General features: G+C 45.0%; 1 protein-coding gene across 2 annotated transcripts; it reads left to right on the forward strand.

Moving 5' to 3' along the window:
• Positions 1 to 7,877: 7,877 nt before the first annotated feature.
• HEBP1 (heme binding protein 1) lies at positions 7,878 to 18,046 on the forward strand. Of its 2 annotated transcripts, XR_014709922.1 has the most exons (5): positions 7,878 to 8,024; positions 9,445 to 9,583; positions 11,012 to 11,192; positions 14,359 to 14,897; positions 17,898 to 18,046. XR_014709922.1 is itself a non-coding variant. In XM_084617377.1 (4 exons), the coding sequence occupies exons 1-4, from the start codon at positions 7,947 to 7,949 to the stop codon at positions 14,528 to 14,530; spliced, it is 570 nt and encodes a 189-aa protein (XP_084473503.1). In that variant the 5' UTR covers positions 7,878 to 7,946; the 3' UTR covers positions 14,531 to 16,755. The 2 variants fall into 2 exon arrangements, 1 of the variants encoding a protein (XP_084473503.1); XM_084617377.1 differs by lacking the exon at positions 17,898 to 18,046 and having other exon boundaries at positions 14,359 to 16,755.
• Positions 18,047 to 18,372: the final 326 nt, after the last annotated feature.

An 18,372-nucleotide genomic window follows, 5' to 3' on the forward strand; every position in this document is an offset into this window, starting at 1 on the left:
GATGCCTTTTTCTCTTTATCCGACTTCACAGAGAACTATGGACTCAGGGGTTGGGGGATCACGTATACAGATGGATACTTAGGCCAAAATTTTCAAATGTTAGGCACCTAACTTCACATTTAGGTACCAAAATAAAAGTGATTTGATTTTCAATGTGCTAAGCATTTGACTTCCGGGAGAATTGTGCTTGCTTAGCTCCACTGAAAACAAACCAGACCACTTTTATTTAGATGCAAAACATTAAGCAGCTACATTTTAAAATTTTGGCTCAATGAGCTATTACCAGCAGGAGAGTGAGTTTCTGTGTGTATGGGGGTGGGGGGATGTGAGAACCTGGATTTATGCAGGAAATAGCCCAGCTTGATTGTCATGCACATTGTGTAAAGAGTTGTCACTTTGGATGGGCTATCACCAGCAGGAGAGTGAATTTGTGTGGGGGGGTGGAGGGTGAGAAAACCTGGATTTGTGCTGGAAATCACTTTAGATAAGCTATTACCAGCAGGACAGTGGGGTGGGAATAGGTATTGTTTCATATTCTCTGTGTATATATAAAGCCTGCTGCAGTTTCCACGATATGCATCTGAGGAAGTGAGCTGTAGCTCACGAAAGCTTATGCTCTAATAAATTGGTTAGTCTCTAAGGTGCCACAAGTCCTCCTTTTCTTTTTGCAAATACAGACTAACACGGCTGCTACTCTGAAACCAATCTATAAACTGTACATATAAAGCATGTTCTGTTGATAAGCAGGTGTTTTTAAAGAGTGTGAGGGAGGAGGGCCTTCACAAGGCATTGGATAACAGGGAACAGTGCCTAAATTATCAAACATTGCTAGTGGTTTAGGATGCCTCAGTTTTGGGGGGCCCACTTTAAGACACTGTATGGGGCTTGTTTTTTGATAAAGTGCAGAGCACCCACCTTCTGAAAATCAGGTCCCTTTTAGGCATCTATTTAGGGGTGCAAAAATCACTAATCACTTTTGCAATGTAGGCCCTGATCTTGACAGCAGTCTTTAAAACACTGCACTGCCAACCAAGCCACTTGGGCCCAGATCCTCAAATGTATGTAGGCACCTCACTCACACTGATTTCAGTGGGATTTAGGCTCCTAAATACAGTTAAGGATCTGGGCCTTGGAGACCAGGAGCCAGATTTTCAGAAGCATTTAGGCTCCTAAAGATGCAGATAGGTGCCTAGTTGGATTCTCAGAAGTGCCTCCGTAGGTTAGGTGCCGAACTCACCACGTTCCAGTCTGTCCCCAGATGATTAACCAAGGAATTCTGAGAGGAGCTTTCCTGGTTCAGTTCTAGCACAGATCTATCACTCAGTGAGCATATGATACATACTCTTGTAACCACTATATTCAGTTTTGTTTGATTTAAATGTGGATTTCTGGACCAGTCAGATAGTTAGCATGCTTAGCTCTTATGAGAGAGACGCTGGTTTGATTCAGGAGAAAATGGAAGATTTTCTTTCCAGTAAACCTCTGTGAAGTACTTCTCCTCTTAAGGCCTTACATCTCAGGAGTTTCCTTGACTCACAGGACTTCCCTTTTGAAGTTCATCAGTGAAACTCCATTTGAATAGCAGAAGGAAGTTGTAGGAAAATGATGCACGCTCTCCTTCCCTAGTCACCCTCCCTGCAGTGTTTCTGCTCTTGCTAGCTTTGGGAAGAAAGTGATCCCTGGTCTACACTAGGAGTTGAGGTCGAATTTAGCAGTGTTAAATCGATTTAACCCTGCACCCGTCCACACGATGAAGCCCTTTTTTCCGACTTAAAGGGCTCTTAAAATCAATTTATTTACTCCACCCCCGACAAGGGGATTAGCACTTAAATCGGCCTTGCCGGGTCAAATTTGGGGTACTGTGGACGCAATTAGATGGTATTGGCCTCCGGGAGCTATCCCAGAGTGCTCTATTGTGACCGCTCTGGACAGCACTCTCAACTCAGATGCACTGGCCAGGTAAACAGGAAAAGGCCCACAAACTTTTGAATTTCAATTTCCTGTTTGCATGGTCACCTGCAGCTTGCCACACTGGCCAGAACTGATCAGCAGAGGTGACCATGATGGAGTCCCAGAATCGCAAAAGAGCTCCAGCATGGACCGAACGGGAGGTACAGGATCTGATCGCTGTATGGGGAGAGGAATCCGTGCTATCAGAACTCCGTTCCAGTTTTCGAAATGCCAAAACCTTTGTCAAAATCTCCCAGGGCATGAAGGACAGAGGCCATAACAGGGACCCAAAGCAGTCCCGCGTGAAACTGAAGGAGCTGAGGCAAGCCTACCAGAAAACCAGAGAGGCAAATGGCTGCTCTGGGTCAGAGCCCCAAACATGCCACTTCTATGATGAGCTGCATGCCATTTTAGGGGGTTCAGCCACCACTACCCCAGCCGTGTTGTTTGACTCCTTCAATGGAGATGGAGGCAACACGGAAGCAGGCTTTGGGGATGAGGAAGATGATGATGATGAAGTTGTAGATAGCTCACAGCAAGCTAGCGGAGAAACCAGTTTTCCCGACAGCCAGGCACTGTTTCTCACCCTGGACCTGGAGCCAGTACCCCCCGAACCCACCCAAGGCTGCCTCCCGGACCCACCAGGTGGAGAAGGGACCTCCGGTGAGTGTACCTTTTAAAATACTATACATGGTTTAAAAGCAAGCATGTTTAATGATTAATTTGCCCTGGCATTTGCAGCTTTCCTGGATGTACTCCCAAAGCCTTTGCAAAAGGATTGTGGGGAGGGCAACCTTATTCCACCCACCATGGTAGGACACTTTACCACACCAGGCCAGTAGCACATACTTGGGAATCATTGTAGAACAAAGCATTTCAGTGTGTGTTTGCTGGTATTCAAACAACATCCGTTCTTTATCTCTCTGTGTTATCCTCAGGACAGTGAGATATAATTCATGGTCACCTGGTTGAAATAGAGTGCTTTTCTTCAGGGGACACTCAGAGGAGTCCATTCCTGCTGGGCTGTTTGCCTGTGGCTGAACAGAAATGATCCCCGCTGTTAGCCACGGGGAGGGGGAAGGATTGAGGGGGTAGCCACACGGTGGGGAGAGGCAAAATGCGACCTTGTAACGAAAGCACATGTGCTGTATATGTAATGTTAACAGCAAGGTTTACCGTGAAAGAGTGTACCCATTGTTTTATAAAATGTGTCTTTTTAAATACCACTGTCCCTTTTTTTTTTCCTCCACCAGCTGCATGTGTTTCAAGGATCACAGGATCTTCTCCTTCCCAGAGGCTAATGAAGATTACAAGGTGAAAAAAATGCACTCGTGATGAAATGTTCTCTGAGCTCATGCTGTCCTCTCACACTGACAGAGCACAGACGAATGCGTGGAGGCAGACAATGTCAGAGTGCAAGAAAACACAAAATGACCGGGAGGAGAGGTGGCGGACTGAAGAGAGTAAGTGGCGGGCTGAAGAGAGGGCTGAAGCTGAAAGGTGGCGGCAGCGTGATGAGAGGAGGCAGGATTCAATGCTGAGGCTGCTGGAGGATCAAACCAATACACTGCAGCGTATGGTTGAACTGCAGGAAAGGCAGCAGGAGCACAGACTGCCACTACAGCCCCTGTGTAACCAACCGCCCTCCTCCCCAAGTTCCATAGCCTCCACACCCAGATGCCCAAGAACATGGTGGGGGGAGCCTCCGGCCACCCAGCAACTTCACCCCAGAGGATTGCCCAAGCAACAAAAGACTGGCGTTCAATAAGTTTTAAAGTTTTAAACTTTTAAAGTGCTGTGTGGCCTTGTCCTTCCCTCCTCCACCACCCCTCCCTGTGCTTCTCTCCTCCACCACCCCTCCCAGGCTACCTTGGCAGTTATCCCCCTATTTGTGTGAAGAATTAATAAAGAATGCATGAATGTGAAGCAACAATGACTTTATTGCCTCTGCAAGCGGTGATCGAAGGGAAGAGGGGAGGGTGGTTAGCTTACAGGGAAGTAGAGTGAACCAAGGGGCGGGGGGTTTCATCAAGGAGAAACAAACAGAATTTTCACACTGTAGCCTGGCCACTCATGAAACTGGTTTTCAAAGCTTCTCTGATGCGCACTGCACCCTCCTGTGCTCTTCTAACCGCCCTGGTGTCGGGCTGCACGTAACCAGCAGCCAGGCAATTTGCCTCAACCTCCCACCCTGCCATAAACGTCTCCCCCTTACTCTCACAGAGACTGTGGAGCGCATAAGGAAAACTGGGTATATCAGCTGTTTTTGGTGAACTCACCTGAGGGGCTCAATCTGGTAAACAGCCTCTGAGTATGCCTATCAGATCAGACTCCACACATGACTTAGGCAGCTGAGCATCCATCATCTTCCCCTGGTTTATTAATCACTAGGTGCCTCCCTGCAGCATGGATTTAGGCACTTAGCACACACTTCTCTCATCGGCATCTCCCATTGGCTAGCATAGGTGCTGGCTTTGTGGATAGCCTTCTAAGGCACCTCTCTCCCTGTTCAGGGTATAGAAGCCTAAGTGTCTAGCTCTGACTTTGTTGATTATAGTCTTGCTCCTATGAGTTTCTAGTAGGGCTGTTGATTAATCGCAGTTAACTTATGCGATGAACTCACAAAAATTAACTGCAATTTAAAAAATTAATCGCGATTAATCGCACTGTTAAACAATAAAATACCCATTGAAATTTATTAAATATTTTTGGATATTTTTCTACATTTTCAAATATATTTATTTCTATTACAACACAGAATACAAAGTGTACAGTGCTCATTTTATATTATTATTTTTATTACAAATATGTGCACTGTAGAAATGATAAAAGAAATAGTATTTTCAATTCACCTCATACAAGTACTGTAGTGCTATCTCTTTATCGTGAAAATGTAACTTACAAACTTACAAAACAGATTTTTTTTTGTTACATAGCTACACTCAAAAACAAAACAATGTAAAACTTTAGCGCCTACAAGTCTACTCAGTCCTACTTCTTGTTCAGCCAATTGCTAAGACAACAAGTTTGTTTACATTTATGGGAGATACGCTGACTGCTTCTTATTTACGTCACCTGAATGTGAGAACAGTTGTTTGCATGGCACTTTTGTAGCCGGCGTTGAAAGGTATTTACGTACCAGATATGTTAAACAGTCATGTGCCCCTTCATGCTTTGGCCATCACTCCAGAGGACGTGCTTCCACACTGATGATGCTCATTCAAAAAATAATGCGTGACTGAACTCCTTGGGGGAGAATTGTATGTCCCCTGTTCTGTTTTACCTGCATTCTGCCATATATTTCATGTTATAACAATGTCGAATGATGACCCAGAACATGTTGTTCGTTTTAAGAACACTTTCACTGCAGATTTGACAAAACGCAAAGAAGGTACCAATGTGAGATTTCTAAGGATAGATACAGTACTCGACCAAAGGTTTAAGAATCTGAAGTGCCTTCCAAAATCTGAGAGGAATGAGGTGTGAAGAATGCTTTCAGATATCCTAAAAGAGCAATACTCCGATGCGGAAACTACAGAACCCAAACCACCAAAAAAGAAAATAAACCATCTGCTGGTGGCATCTGACTCAGATGATGAAAATAAACATGCATCGGTCTGCTCTGCTTTAGATCGTTATCGAGCAGAACCCGTCATCAGCATGGATGTATGTATTCTGGAATGGTGGTTGAAGCATGAAGGGACATATGAATCTTTAGCACATCTCTCACTTTCAGGTGACATTTTAAACAAGATGGGGGCAGCATTATCTCTTGCAAATTGTAACCAAACTTGTTTGTCTGATCAATTGGCTGAAGTAGGACTGAATGGACTTGTAGGTTCTAATGTTTTACGTTGTTTTATTTTTGAATGCAGTTATTTTTTGTACATAATTCTACATTTGTAAGTTCAAATTTCATTATAAAGATTGCACAACAGTACTTGTATTAGGTGAATTTAAATATACTATTTCTTTTGTTTTTTACAGTGAAAATATTTGTAATAAAAATATAAAGTGAGCACTGTATGCTTTGAATTCTGTGTTGTAACTGAAATCAATATATTTGAAAATGTAGAAAACATCCAAAAATATTGAAATAAATGGTATTCTATTCTTCGTTAACTGTGTGATTAATTGCAATTAATTTTTTTAATCGCACCATTAATCTCGATTAATTTTTTTAATCGCTTGACAGCCCTAGTTTCTAGGCATCTAAGTTAGGTGTTGTGATGCTCACTGTCACAATTCCTAAGTCCCTTTGGTGGAGTCCATGTCCACCCTGACTTTCTAAGTGATCTTAGGTAAATCACTTAATCTACACTGTGACTCAGTTCCCCACCTGTAAAATGGGGTATACTTTACTTTACAAGTGTGTTGGGAGGATACATTTCATTAATGACCATGAGACAGTCAGACAGCAAGATGAAGGGGACCATATAAGTATCTAGACAGACAGTCTGCCATTTTGAAAGAAGTTAAGGTTATTAAGCACTCAAATGCCATTAATGTCATTGGGAGATGGGCACCTAACTTCCATGTGTACCTTTAAAAATCTATTGCATAAAGATTTTGGAAAACCCAAATAAATTATAGGGCTTTAGCTAACATTTATTAACTAGACAGAAACTGTAATCCCCAGCATCCCCTTGGCTTCTTTCATTCAAAAATGAGCATCGTCTTCATGATTTTACAGCCTTAAAGAACACTTACCTTTCTTCAGCGTATACTGTATATTACACATATTTGTCTGTATTTCCTGTATTTCACCTGTTATTTCCTTCAGATCCCCCTCTACATCTGTCAAGGCTGAATCCCAACTCTGTCACTCCAAGTGCAGAAGTGGGGCCTGCAAGGATTTTAAAAAATAATACTTGCCACTCCAGGCTTGTATTAAACTCCCAAGGTTAACTACCAAGAGGGATTTTACAGTTAACTGTCTGGCTGGGTGTCCATCAAAGGAAGCTATCCCTCTCCCCCCTTTGTGTATCACAACATTCCTGGAGGAATACCATCTGATCCTGTGCTTTATTATGCCAGAGTTTCTCAATTTGTTCCATTGCTTCACCCTCAGAGGCATCAGCTTTTCCCAGTTCCAAACCCCAAATTATAATCCTTCCTATATTAATAAAATCTACAGCTAAACTATTTACATCCTTGTACGAGCCACCCCTTTACACACACCTAGGCCCTGAGGATCTCAAAACACAAAGAGAAATAACTGTGGAGCAGATATTACCCCATAGCCCAGTGCTACTGATAGGGGGGAAGGTGGTACAGAGAGTTGAAGCCCCAGATCTTCAAAGATATGTAAGCACCTGTCATTGAAGTCATTAAGAATTAGACACCTAAACACCTTGGAGGATCTGAGTTCAAGTAGGGTTTAAGTTTCACAGACAGCAAATGTGGAAAATCAGGACAGCGGGTGGGGGTAATAGGAGCCTATATAAGAAAAAGACCCCAAAATCGGGACTGTCCCTATAAAATTGGGACATCCGGTCAGCCTAGGCTTAAGTGACTTGCCCGAGGCCACATTGGAAAGACTGTGGCAGGGCTCGCAAGAGCTCTTCTGATTGCCTGTCCTGCAAGTTAGCCCCCAGACATCGCCACCGAGGGGGCGATGGCAGAAGGATGATGCCGGGCCCCCGGGCGGCGGGCGCACGCGGGCTGAAAGCGCAGGGGACGGGGCTCAGCGCCCGGCTCTGGCCTTTCCGGTGCCCGAGATCCAAGGCACGTGGGCCAGTCACCCAGGATCAGCCCGCTCCCCGCTGAGGGCCGCCCCCGCGGAAGCCCGGGCGTGGGAGGGCCCCTGAAAGGGCCCCTCTGCTCGGACTCGTCGGGTGCACCCCCTCCCCCCCCCAGCCCCCACGCAGGCCAGCAAGGGGGGGAGCGGGCAGGTGACGGCTGCCGGGGCGGGGCCCCGCGGGGAGGAGGAGCCGCTGCAGGCGCAGCGCGGCGCGGCCCGGCGCAGAGGGGGGACGGCGCGCTACCCCGGCAGCATGTTTGGGATGATCAGGAACTCCCTGTTCGGGTCGGTGGAGGGGTGGCCCTGCCAGGTGCTGAGCAGAGGGGAGAAGGTAGGAGCGGGCTGCCCGGGAGGAATTGCCCCCGCCCCCTCCCAGAGATCTGCCCCGGAGTTTGGGGGCAGGGTGACTGGGTTGGGGTGTTACACGGGGATGCGCCTTCTCCCCCCCCATCCCCCCGGACGCCTCTGCCCTCCGTGTAAGCTGCCTAGCAGGGAAGCGTGTGCCCCTCCTTCCCCTAATCATCCAGTTCCTGGGGGTTGACACACACAAAGAAGCTGCGGGCAGTGAGTCGGGGTCCTTTTCTTTCACCCCAAGTTTGCTCACGCCTAAGCCTCCAGTAGTCCCGCTTGTTGGTGTTGTCAGTATGGGCCTTTTCCCCCTGGGTGTGCAGCCCCAGCACCAATCACCCTGCACAGACGTCCAGGAGGTGACTTATTTCTCCTTCCTTTTTAAAGGAATTATGTCACTGCCATTGCACAACTGGCCAAGTTGCAGATAGCGCCTGCTTCCAGTGTTTTGGGCGTGGAGGCCTGCCTGCCTGCCTTATCTCTGCACGGGGTGCACTCTTGTCAAACAGGGCTTCAGAGGATTAAGCTAATGTAGCAAACGCTGAGAAACTATGGCCTTACATTGTGACCCTCTTTCTGGCTGATATCCATTGCTGTGAACTGTATCCATGCAAGGAGAGAGTGTTCTGGTTTTCCCTGTTCCACCCCCCCACCCCCAAAACACATGTGCGCACTCATGCATACACACACTTGCCTATCAAGTTCTACCACTCCTCTCTTAATATCTTATGCACACCAGAGAATCAGCAGGGCGTTGAGTCCTCAGTGGATAGTAATGTGAAAGTAGCTGGTCTGCTCAGGTCTTTCCTTGTTCAGAATCCAACTTGCTCATTGTTCCAAAAGAACTCCAATGTGATCTGTTAAGGCTTGCTGCTGTGTGTAACTGATTTGATCTGCATTTAGATGATGATGGTGCTTCCCAGGGGTGCAGGGTGGATAGGGGAGCCTTCACTTGCAGGGCTGCTCCAACGGGAGCAAGGTGACCTAGCACGTTTAATTCGCCCGTGCCTTTCAAGTCTAGGTTACGTTGTCCTGTTCTATCTCCATTTTGTTTTCCCTGCCCCCATCATCATTGGTACCACAAATGGTGGTTAACCCCACATTGAGATCTGCTCTGTTGCAAAGACATGATGACATCTGAGCTGTTTGTTACACGCTGCTAAGTAGGCCACCAGGAGAGAGGCAGGAAGTGTTTCCACTCAGGAGAGAGACTGACAACTCCATGGTCAGTCTCTCTCCACCTAACATTGAAACTGGTCTTTGCATAGGGGGGTTATGTGGAGAGGGGTGGGGGGCAGTGTATGTTCCTAGGATCTAATTTCCCCCAGAGAGGCAATTTCCTTGAGGTGAGAAGCGTTGCATCTCTCAGGTGAATGTGTTATCTGCCTGTGTTCTCTTTCCAGGAGGAGGTAACCTATGAAGAAAGGGCATGCGAAGGTGGGAAATTTGCTACAGTGGAGGTAGCTGGGAAACAATTTGATGAGGCCTCCAAGGAAGCGGTGCTCAAGCTTCTGAAATACGTGGGAGGAACCAATGATAAGGGTCAGAAACTTTGCAGACCTCCTTTGTTCAACTTCTAGTTTCATCTTGTCTGTGGGAAGGATTTGTAATTGTATTTTCTAAAGGACATTCTAAGTGGTTTCTTAGGGGAACTCCCAGCATGTAGGCATATGGTGTGTGGGTTTTGTGCCTTAACTCACTGTATGTGCGGGGGACCCACCCTTTTATGTGGTGATGGCAGAGATTACCTTTGTAGCTTTTATCTTAGCTAGTGTAATTGCACAGGCTAGTCTAATTAATAATAAAGTGTAATAATAAACTTGCTTTATGTAAGTACGTACATTAATTTCCAATTTTCATCGTACTAAGCAAGGTGCTTCAGTAATATCCCACAACAAGAGTGTGGGGGGAGGGTCACAGAGTAATTACAAGTCACCTAAAAATGCTCCTGCATCTTTCCCAGATGTCTGAGGAAGGCAGGTGTACAGACTCCAGTAGCACATGGCAGGAAGAGGGGGAATGAATGGAAGAGGAAGCAGGTTGCAGTTCTGGAAAGAACAGCAATTGCACCAGCACAAAGTTAGTAAGTGTGGTGATGAGGGAAGGTACCTCTAGCCATAATCCATAGCACTGAAATGAGAAGTACTGCAGCTAAGTGTATGAACAGGTAAGAGAGCACTGCCAGGACAGAGCACTGGACTGGGACTCAGGAGAGCTGGGTTCTATCCCTAGCTTGACCACTGGCCTGCTGCATGACCTTGGGTAAGTCACTTCACCTCTCTGTGCCCCAGCATCCCTGTCTGTAAGATGGGGATAATGACCCTGAGCTTTGAGATCTACTGATGAAAAGTGCTGTATGACAGCTAGATCGTTGTTGTTATTCTGCTGCTTCTCTTTGAGTGATTTGAGGTTTCACAACCAGTGACAGCCTGGAGAGAAGGAAAAACAATCATCTCCTGTGCGAGTTGTAGTCATAATGTGCTGGATATACCTTCTGAGAACAACAAATTAATAGCTTACCATGTTGGGGTGGGATCACACACAGTCCTGGACGGAGCTAGAACAGCTCAGAGTTCTGAGTCATTGGCTCCCGCAGGGAGTGCTTTGTGCTGCCCCAGCTGAGGCTCGTAGGCTGCTTCATGCTTCAGGGCCTACACTGATTACCAGGTGGAGTCAGTGAGAAATTTCCCACAGTTGAGTTCATCACAGAATTTTTAACTATCCATAAAGCATCTGTCACTGGCTACTGAAGGACACAGGATCCTGACCCAGATCGGTCGCTGGTCTGTCTCATTATTGAAACTCCTGTGCTGTTAGGGTTTGATTTTCAGAGGTGCTGAGCCCCGGCAGCTCCTGCTGATTTCACTCTGAGTTGTGAATGTTCAGCATCTCTGAAAATCCGGCCCCTAATGCTTAGTTTCTCAAGGGCTTGGACTCTGCTTGTAATACCTCTGTCTGTATCTGCCTTAGGGGTTGGGATGGGCATGACTGCGCCAGTTTCCATCACTGCCTTTCCTGGTGAGGACGGCTCTTTACAGCAGAAAGTGAAGGTCTCACTCCGGATTCCGAGCCAATATCAGGACAGCCCTCCCCGTCCTGGTGATGAGAGCATTCAGATTGAAGAGCGAGAAGGAATCACCATTTACTCCACGTAAGGGGCAGATCTCAGTGTTCCCAGGCAGCTGGAAAGTGTTGGGGTTTGGATGCCCTAAAGAACAGGGTGCTCTAAAGAATATAGTTATGTTTGCCAGCTGACTCATCATTGGTTATAGATTTGTGTGCCACAGTGGAAGATTGAGGGAGCCTACTACACATAACAAAAAAGCTTCCCCCTTAACGTTGTTCATGTTTCAGCACAAAGCAAACGGAATTCTTTTAACTTTCAAAGCAAATGTAGTGTCTGTGAAAGATGGCAGCTTGCAGTCCTGGAGATGAGAGTGGTCTCTGTATGTAACACGGACACTATCAGTGCAAGTTTCTTTTTCACACCAGTGAAGTGGGGATGAGACTGATGACAAAGGGAGTGAACAGTCAAGTAGCAAAGTTTGGAGGTGATACAAAATTAATCAAGATAGTTAAGTCCAAAGTTGACTGAAAAGTTACAAAGGGATTTCACAAAACTGAGTGACAGGGCAACAGAATGGCAGATGGAAATGCAACATTGATGAGTGCAAAGTAATGTACATTGGAAAAAATAATCCCAACTACACATACATAATGATGGGGTCTAAATTAGCCGTTACTACTCAAGAAAGAGATTTTGGAGTCATCACAGATAGTGAAACCTTTAGCTCAATGCGCATCAGCAGTCAAAAAGGCTAACAACGTTAGGAACTATTAGAAAAGTGATAGAAAATTAGACAGAAAATATCATGATACCACTATGTAAATCCAAGGTGAGCCCACAACTTGAATACTGTGTGCAGTTCTGGTTGCCCCGTCTCAAACAGGATATTGTGGCACTGGAAAAGATGTAGAGAAAGGCAATAAAGATGATTACGGGTATGGAACGGCTTCCATACAAGGAGAAACTAAAAAGATTGGGGCTGTTGAGCTTATCAAAGAGATGATTAAGGAGAGACATGATAGAGGTCTATAAAATCATGATCGGTGTGGAGAAAGTGAATAGAGAAGAGTTATTTACCCTTGCCCACAATACAAAAACCAGAAGCCACCAGATGAACTTGATGGCAGCAGCAGGCTTAATACAAACAAGGAGTACTTTTTCATGTGATGCACAATTAACCTGTGGAACTTATTGCCAGGGGATATCGTAATGGCCAAAAGTATAACTGGGTTCAAAAAAGAATTAGATAAGTACTTGGAGGATAGCCACTGATTAACCTATTAGCCAAGATGGTCAGGGACACAAGTCTAGAGATCACAGTGGTCCTTCCTACCTTAACGTCTGAGTCTATGAGGCCCATGCTCAGAGCAACCCTATACCTCTGACTGCCAAAGCCAGGAGGGGAAGATGGGTGGATTTCTCCAAAATAGTCCTGTTCCGTACACTCCACCTGAAGCTGTGGTACTGACACTGTTGGAAACAGGATACTGGGCTAGATGGGTCACTGGTCTGACCCAGTCTGGCAACTCTTATGCTCTTAAAGTGGCATATTAGTGCAATAGTGGTGATAGCGGCAAAGAGTCCTGTGGCACCTTGTAGACTAAAGACGTATGGGAGCATAAGCTTTCGTGGGTGAATACCTGCTTCGTCGGATGCATGACACCCACGAAAGCTTATACTCCAATACATCTGCTAGTCTATAAAGTGCCACAGGACTCTTCGCCGCTCTTACAGATCCAGACTAACACAGCTACCCCTCTGATAGTGGTGATAATTTGTGTGAATACGGGAGGAGTGAATACCTGCCTATTAGGAATTGGACTGAGATCATCAACTTATTTAACCTAAGTCAGTAAATTGCTGTCAGATAAGAACAACTTTCAGGCACTACCTGGGTCATGCCAGGGTCCTAAACCTGTTGCTAACAAAAGCAATGTTTTCAGAATAGGTTCCTCATCACTTCCTATAAGGCAGCTCCTGTAAACTGAAGAGAGAAAACCTGAATAAATTCCAGCTGCCACTTTCAGCTAAGAAACTGGGTTGTGAACCCCTTGGAAATAACACTCTGTCGGCCTAACTGGCCACTGGGGTGTCACTGTTGTGCCAAGGAAAACCATTGTTTTGTTCAGCTGCTGTGATTGGGCTGCCACTTTTGAATGGCATTTCAGGCGGGACGTCTCTTTTAGGGAGGCAGGGGCTGGAAATAGGCACAAAGGAGTAAATATAATTTAAAAATAAATACATTAGGGTTTTCTCCTCTCCCGTTTCCTTTGTGGTTAGTTTTCAAGGAGCAGAACACTCCTCTGTCTCTCCTATCAGTCTGGAGGTCCTTCGGCAGATTTCTGTTGAAATTATTGCTGATACAGATGTTGGCTATAGACCGTAAGAGGGTACGCCAGTAACAATGAGAGAGTTAGGAGCAGATTGATAAATAGTGGTCATGGCCCACCAGCTGTCTAACCCAGGGGTCAGTTAGTGCCACATGGTAATGTGGACACGTGTCCTCTAGAAATTAGAATCAAACCATCAATTGTCATTCAGAATTGAACAGCCATTGGGTATTTTCCTTTGATTGCTACATACACTTATGCTGGATTCAAATCCGTTCCCCCTTGGTGAGATGTTTCTGTCTGGCCTGGCCTTTCCCTTTGCAATCTGCAGGCTCCTGCTGTTTGCCTGAATGCTGCCACGATCCAGCTTTTGTGTTTGGTTGCCTCCATGGGGACAGGCTGCATTGCCAACAAAGATGAGCTGCATGCTGTTGGCTGTTCCTGCAGGAATCAGTAGCAGCCCTTTGTTGTTTTTTATCCCTCTCTTACTTGAACTAGCTAGCATTCGGCTTCTGCTCATAGTGCAGTTTCCAGCAGGCAGGTGTTTGCCCCACAATTAACATCTGTATTGGCAGGCTTAGCACAAAGGCCAAGAATTTAGTGGGCTTGAAGATACCCATCCCTTCACTACAAGAAGCTGTCCTTTCAGCTTGGGGTTGAGACGTGGGGCAGGACGTGGGGAGCTAGTACAGGTGATGTCCATGCTTTATATATCTGTGGATGACTAAAGCTGCCTAGTCTTTGGGGCTCTCAAGCCAACACATTTTGACTGCATTAGATTCAGACAGGATAGCTCAGGAAAAAGCCGCAGCACGGATCTACATCTCTATGTGTTTTTAGCATCTTGTTCCCTTTTTCCCCTTTGTCATCATATTTCAGGGTTGTCTCACTCAGTGTCTCCATGTTTGGCTCCTTTGCAGGCAGTTTGGTGGTTATGCCAAAGAAGAGGATTATGTGAATTATGCCGCCAAGCTGCGCTCTGCCCTGGGGAGCGAGGCAGCCTACCACAAGGACTTCTACTTGTGTAATGGCTACGACCCCCCCATGAAACCATACTGGCGACGCAACGAAGTCTGGTTTGTGAAGGAGTGAGCCACTGGCTTGCAAAGGTGTAGGCTGAGGCTGATGTCTTCTCCAGCTTGTTGTATGTAGGTGGGGAGTTCTTGCCCTGTTCCAAACAAAACCACAGGCTCGCAGAGTCAAAAAGGAAGGGGATGGGGAAGTGCCACCCTTCCCGGGGTCTCAGTTATAAACAAAAATATAATTTAAAAATAATACAACATGAACCCTGCCCAACAAAACCTTCTGCCCAGGCTTATCTCCTCCTAGGATCCCCTTGCTTTAGGATCTGACTGTCTCAAGTTTTAGTGCTCTTCCTGTTTCCTAGACTCCCTTATTCTCAGGTGGGGAAATGAGCCAGCTGCACAAAGGAGTTTGCAAGATCAGCACTCGCTAACAGGTGAGTGTTGCGTGCATTCACTGGCAGCCTGTTATGCTCCTCTGAAACGGGAGAGAGATGCCTATTGCCGACCACAGTCTTTATAACAAGTGGCTTTTCCACTCTGATGGGGTGTTATGATAGCTTAATTCCATGCTACACTGATGCTTTTATCTGTTCCGTTCTGGAAAAGAGTATAAAGGGGCTAGATTGCTGCTGCTGAGGCGCTGTGCAGTGAAGATAGTATCATCTCTATTTCCTATTAGCGCACAAGGGAACAGCATGCCAATAATCTGGTTCAGAAACTTGCTCCAGAGGAAGAGCCAAGATTATTTTCACAGCTTTCTGACTAGGAGATGGTGCTCTTCATTGTCAGCTACTGACCTGTTGCAATTAATCACTGGATAGTGTATGATATAATCTTGTGACTATTAAGTGTTTATAATATGCTTTCTCTGAAACTAGCCTATGAAGGGGTCAAAATCGGACATGACAGTGAAATCTGTATTGGCCTAAATGTGTACAGAGGGGTAAAGATTCTCAACAGTTGGTACCTCCTATTTAGGCATCTGACTTTCAGAAGAGCTGTGCACACACAACAGCTCCCACTGAAGTGAGCACAAGCTCCTTGGCCCAGCTTTCTTGTACATACGGATTTGGGTGTCTAATTTTCGGTAGACACTTTTGCAACCCTTGGCATTCAGGTGTGTGTAAGGGTGTAACTAGTTCTATGAACACTGTAATTTCTTTAACCGGTACATATCAAACCAACACTTTAGCTCTCAATAGTCCTGCCAAACAGATGTCGGAAAGTAGGAGACAGGTGGACAGACACACATACTACACAGGGTGTGTCTATAATTTCAGCTAACTCAAACTAAGAGCAACATTCTTATAACGTCTCTGAGCATGAATGCCCAAGGGTGCTTACTAAAAGGAACAGCTTCATCCTGAAAGCCAGAGGAGAAGCTGTTCAGATGGAAGTCAGGCTCTGGCCAGTCAAGGTGTTTTATGTTAAGGTGATCCTCTTGAGATGAAAGTTTTTCAGGGGGAGGGGAAGTTTAAGGTCCTGATCCTTCTCCCACTGAAGTTAAAGAAGAGCTTTGGACTTCAGTGAAAGTTGATCAGGCCCTTTACTGTCAGAACAGTTGGCTGGTTTAGGAAAAAGAATAGGTGGGTAGCTTATTGTTGCAGAAGAGAGGAAAAGCTATAAATAAAGTAACAGTTGGCTAGAGTAAGACATTGGAGCATAATTCCTGAAGGGGAGATGGACCAAAAAGAAATAGGTAGACAAAGTTATATTTGTAAAGTTGAGGTTTTGCTTTTAAGACACGAAAACAATAGGTAGGACTGAATATGAAGAACTGTTAAAGAGCAGGTGTTACCTTTAAAAGGTTCTCCCCTACAAAAGGAACCTGTATATGCACACGTTTATTCTTACCTAACCACATGGGGAATGGAGGGGTTGAGTTTCTAAATTCTAGGGTTTATTTGGGGATTCTTGCGTATGAATTGCATGCAGTGTAAGAACTGTCCTCTCTGGCTCAAGGCGACAGGTGCGCTACAGTGATGTGAACCCACAGCTGATGAATTCTAGAATGTATAGCGGCTAATAATAAACCTGATGTGATCACGCTCCAGATTGCAGCAGCATACGGTAGAAGATTGAGGAGTTCACAAAATGTATAAGCACCTTCCTAACATCAAGCAGTGAAGGGAGCTTGTGACTAAAGACTGAGAGTTATGGAATCCACCGGCTTTGCCTCCATAGACTTCCTAGGGGTCAGATTTTGATGCCCTTATGCAAACTAAACAGAACATTATCCCATGAGTAATCCCATTGACTTCAGTGAGTTTACTCCAATTGAATAGCGCCTTACTTCACAAGCAAAAGTATCTAAACTCTGTTTTCCCATTCTTTGCAACATTTAAAAAATCATGACTTTTTAAATTGCAACTTAGAATTTCCTGACTTGATCAAAGGATCTGAGCAGGCAGTGGGAGCTTTTGATTGCTCAGCCCTTTTGAAAAGCAGGCCATTAAGGTGCTTTGTCACTGATTGAAGAGCCTGATTTTAGGTTGAAAACCTTGGCCTGTGTATATGTTTGGGATACAGATCATGTCACAGTACCTTTACTTAGCCACTGATCCCTCTTTTAATAAAGAACTGTTTGGCTTTACATTACCTAAGTCAGTGGTTCTCAAACTTTTGTACCGGTGACCCCTTTCATATAGCAAGCCTCAGAGTGCAACCCCTCCTTATAAATTAATAACGTTTTTTTATATACTTAGCCTCCAGCATTTATAATCGTGTTAAGCGGGGCTTGGGGTGGAGGCTGACAGCTTGCGACCCCCCCATGTAATAACCTTGTGACCCCCTGAGGGATCCTGACCCCCAGTTTGAGAACCCCTGATCTAAGTGTATGTGTGGATAATGAAGGGTTGATATGACTCCATTATAACATTTTATATCATATGCCCCATAAACTCTTAAACTCCTGTGTAACTTTACTTATGTGAGTATTGCCATTGAATAATATGGGGCTACTCACCTGAATAAAATTACAAACTTGCTTTTATTTACAGGAAAACCCACTTCATTGCACACACTGATCAACTCCTTAATTGACTTTAAAACTGCACAGTCCTCCCTCTTTTCTTTTATGTTCTCTGTACCTTTTAAACACGTTTCTTCTAGGAGAACAATACAATTAATCTCATCAAAAAATGTCATGTAACCTCTTTTGTGCCCGTGAGGTGCCCTTATCTGTGCTTTACATGGACGCTGAAAATGACACATTTTATGCTCCTCTGATCTTCAAAACTGAGTGATATTGTTAATAACAGAGTATGCATTTAAAAGATGTTAACTGAAAATAAAATGTAAAAGGAGATTGTTTCTATTGGATGATACAAAACCAGCCCCATTTGGATTTACCTTGTTAATTTCTTCTAGTGCCTCATATTTGAATGACAAAGGTTTTTTTTTTTATTGTTTATATCTCCTTTTGTGTACTTCAGGTGTTACAGTTCTCAGCTCTCTATCCCAGACTCAACTGCAAAGAATTAATTGGAAGCTAACTTTGTTACTTCATGGATCTTGCTGTGCAGCCAAAAACATTTAGAAACCTGAAACTATCTCCCCATTAAATGTGAAGGAGCTACATGAAGCAATTTGGTCTTATTAAAAAACATCTCTAACATTTATTCTCTTCAGCATCACTAACAAAATCCCACTCTGCAGAAGCAAATAGTTTTTTTTCTTGATTAATAGAGATAAAGAATCTGCAGATATTTTAGCCGAATCTCTCATTCTGTGCAGTTGACCAGCCAGAAGGCTGAGCAGATTGATGCTCATGTATTGGGACAACAGCTTGCAATGTAATAGTAATAGAGACAAAATATGAAGGTCCACATTAGAAAAAAACCCAATATAGATAGGAAGCACCTACAGGACCAGTCACTCTGGCCTGACCATACTGGCTTGAGCAAACAG

Source organism: Lepidochelys olivacea (genome assembly GCF_965140295.1).
Source record: "Lepidochelys olivacea isolate rLepOli2 genome assembly, chromosome: 1".
Taxonomy (NCBI): Eukaryota; Metazoa; Chordata; order Testudines; family Cheloniidae; genus Lepidochelys; species Lepidochelys olivacea.

What these genes read in the sequence shown, in the direction of transcription:
- HEBP1 (XM_084617377.1), top strand. Translation starts at nt 7,947, where the DNA reads ATGTTTGGGATGATCAGGAACTCCCTGTTCGGGTCGGTGGAGGGGTGG. An exon ending in GGGAGGAACCAATGATAAGG is followed by an intron (nt 9,584 to 11,011) that starts GTCAGAAACTTT and finishes TATCTGCCTTAG; the next exon opens with GGGTTGGGATGGGCATGACT. An exon ending in GGAATCACCATTTACTCCAC is followed by an intron (nt 11,193 to 14,358) that starts GTAAGGGGCAGA and finishes GCTCCTTTGCAG; the next exon opens with GCAGTTTGGTGGTTATGCCA.